The sequence below is a fragment of the Musa acuminata genome, chromosome BXJ2-4 (assembly GCF_036884655.1).
Source record: "Musa acuminata AAA Group cultivar baxijiao chromosome BXJ2-4, Cavendish_Baxijiao_AAA, whole genome shotgun sequence".
Taxonomy (NCBI): Eukaryota; Viridiplantae; Streptophyta; class Magnoliopsida; order Zingiberales; family Musaceae; genus Musa; species Musa acuminata.
In genome coordinates, this window is record NC_088341.1 from 15,713,692 (window position 1) to 15,725,150 (window position 11,459).

Here is an 11,459-nt window from a genome sequence, read left to right on the forward strand (position 1 = left end):
TATCATTTAATCAACTTATCTGACTCATTAAACGATCGAGTTTGTACTATTATCCTAAATATTCGGATTTATTTAATCCTTATAAATTCTTAGTGAACCGAATTGGGCATCATTCGTGGACCGTACGGCATGCTATCGGTCCGGTTCATTGATTGAATCGATCAAGCCGGACCGGACCGGACCGGACCTGACCTGATGCACCTGGGAGGGGCGAAAAAGAAAAAGACTTGCCGATGAGAGAGACGCGTAATGCCACGTGAGTCGCCACGTGGTTCCCGCGGCAGATAGGGGGCGATGCGCTTTTCCCCCGCAGCCTCAAGTTTCTCGCAACCTTCGCGAACATGGAAGCGGAAACGGCGTCCCCGTACGGTCGACCTCATCCGGGCACGATCCTATGCGACCGTGCCGCCTCCTTACGCGACTCGCCATCCATCGCCACAGATAAACGACGGTCCGGATTCCTCCGCGTGGCGACCTCGACGGAGGATCGTGTGACCGCACGGTAAGTATACGTGCGGACCGCGTATCGCGCCCCGCGTCGGGTTCACGGCCCGAGTTCGTGTGGCCAGATTTGAACCAACCTCCTCACTCGTCCTCCTCCCCGAAAAAGCGAGTCCGGCCACTTGCTTTATTCCACGTGGTGGGATTCCCGTCCCGGTGCCCGCCATTTCCCCCGGGCTCGCTTCCGTCCTCAAAATTACTTGGCCCCTGCTTTCTCCACCCCTCCGAGGCGTACTCGGCGCCTTACCTTACTTGTTCTCTGGTGATCGAAATAAAATGACGGCCCGGTGAGTCGTGGGTACGAAATGCATGAGTAGAAGAATAATTTTTGGAAAGGTTTTTAGAAAATACAAAAAAAAAAAAAAAATACAAATTACTTCCCCGGAGAGTCCACAGAAGCCCACAAGAAATAGTAGTGGCTGTGATTTCTCGTCGAGAGAGAGCGAGGCCGAACGGTGGGCTTCACCCCTCCAGCTCCCGCAATCGCCATTGCAGACGAGAGAGAGGTCGCTCAACCTCCTCCTCCTCTTACTACTACTCTTACTTCTTTGCCTTCTTCTCTCCGTTCTCCAATGATCTCATCCTTTAGTAGCTTCATCTCAGGTTGAGATGCGGAGGAGAGGTGGTAGCTCTGGGGATGATTCGTTGGCGTTCTTGACGCGTCGTCGGTGTCGCTTGAGGTGAGGTTCGAACCCTAGGGTTCCGTTCTGGGGCCTTTCTCCATGACGTATCTTTGTTCTCTAGATTGCTAACTCTGGATCGGTTTGATTCCGTATTTGAATGACTTCGGGTTGTTGATTTTCTTGGTTTTGATGTAGAATTCGATGAGTTATGAGATACTTCTTGGATCAAGTTGAGCGATTGGTTGGATATATGGAAGGTGGATGGATGATTCATGTGGCGGATTTTAAGTCCAAGTGTCCGCGGTTGCTTTCCACACCCCCGTTCTCTGCTTCGGAAGTTTCAGATCTTGAAATGGAAGAAAAATCTTGCGGAGAAAACATGGTTGCGAAGGTGTTGCTATTTTAGATTAAGGCGACGTCCGATTTGGTCCTTTTTTGTTGATTGATATGTTTGTGGAATCGATTTGTAGGTGAGGAAGCCGTATACTATTACAAAGCAGAGGGAGAAGTGGACAGAGGAGGAACACAACAGGTTCCTGGAAGCCCTAAAGCTCTATGGGAGGTCATGGCAACGCATAGAAGGTGTGCACGTTCAAATCCAGACTATTTCAAATCACAGTTTCCCTCTTACACCATAAATTTCAGGTTTTCTTTGAGAAATTTGTTTGAATTCGAGTTGTGCAGTTATAAATTGGTTCAAGGTGTTGTATGCTGTTGTGAAACCTAACTAAGCTCAAACACAAAACTCTTCTCAGCTTATGTTGTTTGGTGCTTGTCACAGAGCACATTGGTACAAAAACTGCAGTGCAGATCAGAAGCCATGCACAGAAGTTCTTCACAAAGGTCAGCTGATTTTATAAAATTATTCATGCCGACAATAAATTATGGTTCACAATCTTTCTATACATTTTCTTAGTTAGGATATGATTAACATCATTAGTTGACAAAATTTATTGTGCTGAAGAGTTGTTTGATAACTTAAAAACAAGTTATATTAACTTATAGATCTACATATTCATTTCATTTATAGGTGAGCATTTGGAATAATAATCTTCCATAAGAAAGAAGCCATTTAAGAGCCTATCCATCTAGACAAACCTTAAAAATCATATGTTCCTATGTGTTGTTTATCCATGTTGAATTTATGATCTCTAAGCCAGAGAGAGTCTAGTCTCTACCGTCTGTGCTTCTCCTTTCTAAGAGGTTAAGAAATATAATGGCTTGAGATGACATACATGACATCTATGCATAACAAAGAAATTAGAATATGTGCAAAGATCATCACGAATTCTACTTGTGTTCATCTAATTCTGTTATATCCTTTTACAATTTCTCAACACTCGTTTTCTGGAGCTAATGACATGTTTGATTTTACTCGACACACTTTTCAGCAAACTGCACACTATATATATGAATCATTATGTAAAATTGTCGGTCTAACAGGTTAGAGTATCTAATTGACATTATTACCATGTCTTTGCAAGTTAATTTCTGACCAGAACAATCTGGAACACTGAGGTGAAAATGTAGGTCTGGGCTTGATGTATCATGTCACATATCACACTCAAACTATAATTATCTACCATATATATGCTAGAATATGATAACCAAGTCCACAACTGAAGTTAACATTAACAGCATACTATACAGTTAACACAAACTACAATCATGTGCTCCTAGGACTCCTTTAAAGCATAGGAGTATAGATTTTGACTACAACTTAGACTATGATAGCAATGGGATAATTTTAGACAGCTTACACTCTGATTTCTCAAGCCAAAGACACTAGTTTAAGATATACTTTTGTACTTAATGATTTTTGGACCGTCATTAATTTTTGTTATATATTTCTGGAAAGTTTATATAGTCTTATTTTGAATCTGTTTGATAATATGATATAGTATAGGTTGGTTGAGTTGTTTAGCTTTTAAGTATTGTATTTGGAGAGTTCTAGATATCTATTCTGGAGGGTGACAGGATCACTTAAAAATAAAGCTTTTTACCCACAATCTCTTAGTTAGCGATGTATATTAGCGAACCAAAGTTTAAGGCACATGCACAGACTTTCTCCCTTTTTTCCATGTTATAAAATTACTTTATTTAGTAGAATAACTATTTAGCTGACAGTTTGGCAGAATTTTTTGCTTCTTGAACTGGAGAAATGCTTGAAACATACTAACTCTTTTGAAGCTTGCCGAAAAATCTTAGACCACATCAGGTTAGGGAGTGTTGGCCAAGACAGGATCTTACCGATCCATACCATATTTTTAGGGGATATTAGAATTTAAAGAAACAGATAAAAAAAGAATTTACTATAGTTAGCCATTAAGTTCTTGTGGCTAAGTAATGAAGTCAGTGTGGTCAATGTGCCAGATAGTAATCAACATTTAAGCTCGTTGCTAAGTGTGGTAGGTTGCTCTGAAATTTTTTTATTAATGTCATCACATCTGAAAGCTTAAAGCATTAGATGAGATCAGTTTTTTTAAAGCTTTTTAAAGTGTGATGTAGATAAATTTTGAGCATATGATCTTCTGTTCCGATACCATTTAAAAATTTTAATTAATGCTATTGCACCCCACAATCTTTAGCATATATAGAGATCCCACAGGGAATGGAGAAATTCCTCAAAATCCATCAATCACAAGCGTATCGCAAGTAAAAAACATTAAAACTTCAGTTATGACTCTCCCACAGATCTCCTATGGCAAATATTTGTGATTCAATGTTGAAATTTTCATGGTTTGTTATCTTACACATAACTGGTTCCAATTAAACATATGATTGGAAACAATGAATAATGGTCTGTGTGGCTGACAAGTGGATGTGCAGTTGGAAAAAGAAGCTCTCATGAAAGGTGTTTCCCCAGGACAAGTTCATGACATTGATATCCCCCCTCCACGTCCTAAAAGGAAGCCAAGCAATCCATATCCAAGAAAGATGAGCACAGGAGTTCCTTCGCCCTCTCCCTCTGCAGAAGCTACAGATGACAAACCACCAACACCTTCCTCTCTCCAACCCACAAATCAGCATTCCTTTCGCTTGGAAAGTGATGCAGCCACAGAGGTGTTGCTATGCTATGCCAATTATTTCCTTCTTCTAATTTCTATCAAGTCAGACTCTTATGTACTGTTAGTGTTGTTGTTCTTGACTGTCTCAATCAGCGTCTTGCCGCAATGGAAACAGTGGCAGCTAAAGAGAATTTTGAAGATGGCAATCGCTCAGAAGTTATTGACATCAATCAAGATGTGCCATCTGCATCCTTCTTTACGGAATTCATCCCCACAAGTGAGGCATCAAAGAAAGAGAAGATCACAGTTGATAAATCTTTATTGCTTTCTGAAGTGAATGAGGAGGCAGTGAGGGGTAGGATGTGGTTTCTCCCAAGAAGCTGCACAAGTACACAAACCAACTTTGCTGAAGCAAGTGAACACAAATCAGATCAACATATTCTATCATCGAGCCTCTCTACCAAAGGTAACCCAAATGGCCCAAATCAAGCACATTTTTTCATCGGAAAAGACATGCAGAACAGAGACACTGATGCACAGAAGAACCATACCATCGTTGCTGCTGGTGCTGCTGACCAAGGAGGAGATGCCACTGCTAACCCATCCATGACAGGTCACTTGCAGCATCAGCTTCCGTGGTTCTCACCATTGACCCAATGCCAGAGCAACCAGGATGCGTGTGACTCCTTCCTCAACATCTCATCCACATTCTCAACTCTCATTATTTCCACCTTGCTACAGAATCCATCAGTCCATGCTGCAGCATGCCTGGCAGCATCAGTCTGGCCATCCCCTGAGGTGGACACTTCTCTTCATTCAAGTCCACCGGTGCATATGAAGCCATCTCCGACCATGACGCCTGTTGTTGCCGCTACAGTGGGAGCTGCAACTGCATGGTGGGCAGCTCAGGGAGCCTTGCCATGGTTTCCACATTTCACTTTTGCCTTCACTTCAGCACCTCCAACCCGAGCTCAACCTGTGGAGATGGTCCAAGAGCCAGAACGACGACATGATGCCTCCTTTCGTAAGCCTCTGAACCCAGATTTATCTGATGAACCACAGTGTCAAACTTCACCTATACCACCATCCTCAGATTCCGATGAGAGTGTAAGAGATGAATACTCTAATTGCACAGAGGTAAAAGCTTCGGAAATTAACAACTCCCCACCGTTACTAGCTGGTGGAGTTAATGATTTGAGGAGCAAAAGGAAGCAACATCTTTCTTGTGGATCCAATGACACAGCCAACAACGAGACAGTTGACAAAGAGGCTGAAGAAGCCTTCACAAATACTTCAGCTCCCGAAATCAACCACCGGAGACTTAGAAGCAGTGCAAGCACGGACGAGCCATGGAAAGAATCTGAAAAGGTTCCCATTTGACCATTTCTTCTGATTTCTTTTATCTATCTGTGACATTGACCACCACCAGCCACTGCGTCTCTAATTGTCATCATCTTTGTCAGGGTCAGCTTGCCTATGAAGCACCTCTGAAAAGAGATCTGCCCCGAAGCTCTTCTCCTCTGCATGCTAAAGATGCACAAACAAAGGTGAGGAGCGACAGAGATAGCAGCATGTTGCCAGCTAATCTTTCCGAGAACGCAGGTTTGGAAACTGACCTTCTTCATCCACATTGTCTCAAGAAGGAAGAGATGAGTAAGGAAATCAACGGCAGCACTGGACAAAGCTCTGTAACTAATGATTTCCGACATGGGAATTCCATGTCTAGTCGGACGGGATTCAAACCATATAAGAGGTGCTCAGTGGAAGCGAAGGAGAGCAAAGCAGTATCCGGAGAAGAAACCGGGAACAAGAAGATACGTCTGCCAGAGGAAGCTTGAAACCGTGAACAAGAAGATACGTCTGCCAGAGGAAGCTTGAAATCTGATGGCACGGTACCATACATACACAGCTCAAGAAGTAACGAACTCTTTGAAGCTTCAGAAACTCTAAAAATATGTCGTGTTGTCGTAATCTTAATCAATTAATTCATTAAGCAGCCCACGTAACTGCAAAAAGCTTGCATTCCGGTTGGACTAAGCCAAAGCCTTTTTAATCTTTTTGTTACATATAATATATGATTGAGCATTTACGTATGCATTTAGTAGAATTTTAATCTTAGGGGTTCAGTATGTGCATGATGGAACACAACATCGGCACAAAAATTCTCTTGTTTGTACCTATTGGACGTCTACCAAATAAATAATTTGAATCACCACATCTTCCAGTTCAAAAATAAAATCTTACTTTCAGAACTTTTTTTTTGTTTATTTAGATCTTCTCATAGGTACTTATACTGTTTTATCTTTATTTTTGTTGTTGTTATTATGGTGGTGGTGGGAAGGATACATCAATTTAGCAAGAAGATCTCACACTTGTAAACATTAATCTCGAAGATGACCTCTCACCGGCGATGTTGTGCTTTAGGCAGGTAGAGCGACTACAGTCGAACTTCGATTCTCGTACTATTTTATCTTTATTATTGTTGTTGTTGTGGTGATGGTAGAGGTGGGAAGGATACATCCACTTAGCAGGAAGATCTCACACTTGTAGACATCAATCTCGGAGATGACCTCCTGCCGATGAGTCGCAGTCAAACTTCGATTCTAGGGCGATTATTGTCATGGTATTATATCCTTTGCCCCTCCAATTCCCCATCTAAACAATACTCAGTAGCTTTTTCTTTAAATTTGTATTCTATATCATTTTTTGAAAAAAAAATACTATAGATTTGTTAAAAAAAACCTCTTGTGATGATGAAGTTAGAATGTCCATTCGTTTTTAATATTAAAAACCCGATATTGAGGAACATTACTTACTTTCAAAATCTACAATTAGTTTTTTATGATAAGGACAAGCCTTGCTATAAATTTCACACTAATAAAAGAGAGCAAACAAACATCTAACTCCGCTAAGGTAATCCCATCTCTCCGCCAATTGTCTTATGTGACAAGCGATAATTCCTTGGTCAGGAGTTCGTCGGAGACTCGTCAGAAGATCGTCAAGAGCTCATCGGAAGATCGCCGAGAGGTCGTCGGAAGATCGCCAAGGGCTCGTCGGAAGATCACCGAGAGTTCGTTGGGAGTTCGTCGAAAGTTCGCCGGAAGTTTTGCCTAAAAGTTCACCGGAGGTTCGCCGAAAGAAAAATCGACATACCAGATTAATTGCTTGCCTTAATTATAGTTAGAACATTAGTTGAGTTATGATCGGGATGTAATCCTACTAACTCGGTCAGAGGCCAATTGGGCCCTTAACAGGGCTAATTTGGACCGGATTGAACAGCTAATTCAGCACCTGAAATCACGACCGGCGGTAATACCACTTGGAAGACCCGATCTCCCAAGTGTTCTAGGTGGTAGTACCATCTAGACTGGATGGTGGTACCATTGGTAGTTAATGCTGCCAGCGGTGGTACCGCCAAAACTCGGTCTCCTAGCTCTGTCAGGTGGTCGTACCGCTTAGACTGGACAGTGGTACCGCCCAGTGTCAAGTGTCAGGCGATGGTATTGCTAGTACCTCGAAAAACCGAGATGAGACACTTTTTGGCACTAATTTTGAAGCCATTGGGACCTATAAATACCCCATCCTTTTCTGCATAAAAGGGCACGAAAGTATTAGCATAATCTTGAGTCTTTGAAGTGTTAAAGCATTGTAAAAGTGCTAGAGTACTCCTCCTCCCTTTCTAAGTGTTGAGATCATTCAAGAGAGGTGTGAGACTTGTAAGGGTTATCTCCTAAACTCATGAAAAGAAGAAATCACTGTAAAGAGGTGGTTGGTCTTTGCCTATTAAAAGAAGACCATTAGTGGACGTCGGTGATCTCGACGAAGGAGGAATTGAAAGTTAATGTAGGTCACAATGACCGAACCACTCTAAATTCTGGTTTGCTTTTCTATTTGTGCAATTAACATTACTACAAACTTCCTTAACCTTCTCTTTGCATTCTTACGAAAGCTTTCAAGAAGAGTTTCATTCCAAAATGGATTGCATCGAAACTAATATTTTTTGGAATCAATGCTTGTTTTCGCACCACTAATTCATCCTCCCCTCTTAGTGCCGCTTTTGATCCTAACAATTGGTATCAGAGCAATGTCACTCTTATTTAGTTTGAAACCCAAGAGAGATGGCATTTGCCAGCAACCAAGATGGTCATTCAATCACACGTCCACCCATGTTCAATAGGACATATTACACATATTGGAAGATTAGAATGAGAATTTTTCTAATTTCAATGGATTTTGAGTTATGAAATCTTATAGAAAATGATTTTCAAAAGTCTTTCTCTTCCGATGAGCGATTGGAATGAGTTGGAGAAGAAGACTTTCGCTTTAAATGCCAAGGCTATGAAATACCTTGATTTGTGCTTTAGATAAAAACGAGTTCAATCGAGTGTCTATTTGTGAAACGACTTTTGATAGTTGGCACACATTCGAAGTTACTCACGAAGGCACTAATAGAGTAAAGGAGTCAAAAATTAATCTTTTAGTCCATACTTATGAGTTGTTTTGGATGAAACCGAGTGAGACCATTGGAGACATATACACCCGATTTACGGATGTCGTTAATGGTCTAAAAAGACTTGGTAAAAGTTTCTCGGATTCTAAACTTGTTAATATAATTTTAAGATCCCTTCCAAAGAGTTGGGACCCTAAAGTAACGGTCATTCAAGAGGCCAAGGACTTAAATAACTTTCCTCTCGAAGAACTAATCGGGTCACTAATAACCTATGAGATGACTTGTAATGCTCATGAAGAGCTCGAGAACAACCTTCCAAAGAATAGGAAGAATATGACACTAAGAACTTAAGAAGACCACTTGAAAGAAAATTCAAGTGATGAGGACTTTGATGATAACTTGGCACTTCTTGACAAGAAAGTTCAAAAAATTCATAAAAAAGAATAAATTTAAAAATAATACTAAAAATAAATTTAAACCCAAGAAAGAATAAATAATATGCTATGAATGCAAGAAGCCGAGATATTTTAAGAGCGAATGTCCCCTAGCAAAGAAGAAGCAACCAAAGAAGAATGCTCTTAAAGCAACATGGGATGACTCAAGTGCATCCGAAGAAGAGGAGCCAACCAACACCGAGCAAGTTGCTCACTACGCACTAATGGCTATCGGAGATGAGGTAAGTAGTTCATTGATGCAAATTTATCTTTCGATGAGCTTTTAAGTATTTTTCATGAATTATTTGATGAATGTAGAACCTTGAGTAAAAAGTATAACTCTTTGAAAAAGGAGCATACTTCTCTTATTAGTGATTTTGATAGACTAAAAATTGAGCATTATGATAGTTTAGCTCCTTGTACAAAATGTTATGAATTAGAAATGCTTAAAAAGAAAAACTTGCTACTCAAAGAAACCTTAGAAAAGTTTAAAGTTGGTAGTCATTGAACATGATCCTTGCCGATAAGGGTCAAGTTCATAGAATAGGTGGAATCAGATTTGTGAGTAGCTCTCACCAAAATTCAACCATCTTTGTTAAATGTCCTACCTTGCATATATTACCCCACACCAAATACAACTTTTGTTACAAATTTGGACATGTTGCTTATAAATGTCCACTTAAGAGATATAGTCCATACAAATTGATTTGGGTTCCTAAAGGAACCATGATAAATTTCATGCAACACGATAAATTGAGTAGATCGATTTTTGAGGTACCCAAGGTTAAATGACTACTTAAAAATCACCCTCTTTTGTAGAAATGTTTACCATCATAAGCTAGGAGCAAGAGATGATACCTTGATAGTGGATGCTCAAGGCATATGACCGGAGATTCATCTCAATTCTCTAAGCTCACTATCCTAGACGAAGGATATGCCACCTTCGGAGATAATAACATGGGTAAAATTATTGGCAAATGAACCATAGGTAATAAATCTAACTTCTTTATTGAAGATGTGTTATTGGTTGATGGCTTAAAGCATAACCTTTTGAGCATGAGTCAATTATGTGATAAAGGATACATCATTAGATTTGAATCCAATACTTGTATTATTGAAAAATCACACAAAAACACATCTATGATTGCCCTAAAACAAAATAATATATACACTATTGACATTGATGATCTTTGTAATGAAATGTATTTTTCGGTTTTGAATGACGATGCTTGGCTTTGGCATAGGAGATTAGGTCATGCTAGCATGAAACTAATCTCTCAAATCTTATCTAAAAAACTTATAAGAGGAATTCCTCACATTAAGTTCGTTAAAAACAATGTGTGTGATGCATGTCAACTAGGAAAACAAAAAAAAGGTAGTTTTAAACCAAAGAACCAAATAAGCACCTCTAGACCATTCCAATTGATCCATATGGACTTGTTTGGACCAATTGCTACATCAAGCCTAGGAGGTAGAAAATATGCCTTTATCATCGTGGATGATTATAGTAGATACACTTGGACTTACTTCTTAGCACACAAAAGTGATTGCTTTAGGTATTTTTCTAAGTTTTGTAAACTTGTTCAAAATGAAAAGGGTTTTATGATTTCATCAATTCAGAGTGATCACAGTAGTGAATTTCAAAACCGTGAATTCCAAAAATTTTGTGAATCTAATGGATATAACTATAATTTCTCTACTCCAAGAAATCCTCAACAAAATAGAGTAGTAGAAAGAAAAAAATAAAAATTTATAAGAAATGACAAGAACCATGTTGAACGAATATAGCTTACCCAAATACTTTTGGGCCGAAGCCATTAATACGACATGCTATATCATAAATAGGGTTCTAGTAAGACTATTACTTTCCAAAACTCCTTATGAATTATGGAATAACAAAAAACCCAATGTTTCATATTTTAAAGTTTTCGGTTATAAATGTTTTATCTTGAATGAAAAAGATGCCTTAGGAAAGTTTGATGCAAAATCCGATGAAGAAAATTTTCTTGGCTATTCTTCTATTTCTAAAGCATTTCATATTTTTAACAAAAGAACTTTGGTTATAGAAGAGTCTATTCATGTTATTTTTAATGAAGTTTCCAAAGTTAAGAAAAATGATTTTGATGATGATGTTAATTTTGATGCTTTGAATTTAAATGAAACTCTTTCTCCATCTAGCAACTTGAATGCATCTTCTTCTGAAACATTCTTACCCAAGGAATAGAAGTATATAGATGCTCATTCTAAAGAGCTAATAATAGGCGACACATCAAAAGGGGTTCAAACTCGTTCTTCTCTTAAGAATTTTTGTGTCAACGCCGCTTTTCACTCCCAAATTGAACCTAAATGCATTGATGAGGTCTTGAAAGATAATTCATGGGTTATCACAATATAGGAAGAGTTAAATCAATTTGAGAGAAATGAGGTGTGGAAGCTTATTCCA

The 11,459-nt window shown here is 39.4% G+C and overlaps 1 protein-coding gene across 10 annotated transcripts; it reads left to right on the forward strand.

The window, feature by feature from the left end:
- Window positions 1–869: 869 nt before the first annotated feature.
- LOC103973007 (protein CCA1) lies at window positions 870–6,349 on the forward strand. Of its 10 annotated transcripts, XM_065104078.1 has the most exons (10): window positions 870–1,007; window positions 1,105–1,181; window positions 1,320–1,515; window positions 1,595–1,706; window positions 1,906–1,967; window positions 3,954–4,187; window positions 4,286–5,156; window positions 5,268–5,500; window positions 5,596–5,679; window positions 5,773–6,349. In XM_065104078.1, exons 3-10 carry the CDS (start codon window positions 1,333–1,335, stop codon window positions 5,968–5,970), a joined length of 1,977 nt encoding a protein of 658 aa, XP_064960150.1. In that variant the 5' UTR covers window positions 870–1,007; window positions 1,105–1,181; window positions 1,320–1,332; the 3' UTR covers window positions 5,971–6,349. The 10 variants fall into 10 exon arrangements, with proteins under 10 accessions (XP_064960150.1, XP_064960146.1, XP_064960147.1 ...); XM_065104074.1 differs by having other exon boundaries at window positions 4,286–5,500; XM_065104075.1 differs by having other exon boundaries at window positions 4,286–5,500; window positions 5,776–6,349.
- The last annotated feature ends 5,110 nt before the right edge of the window (window positions 6,350–11,459 follow it).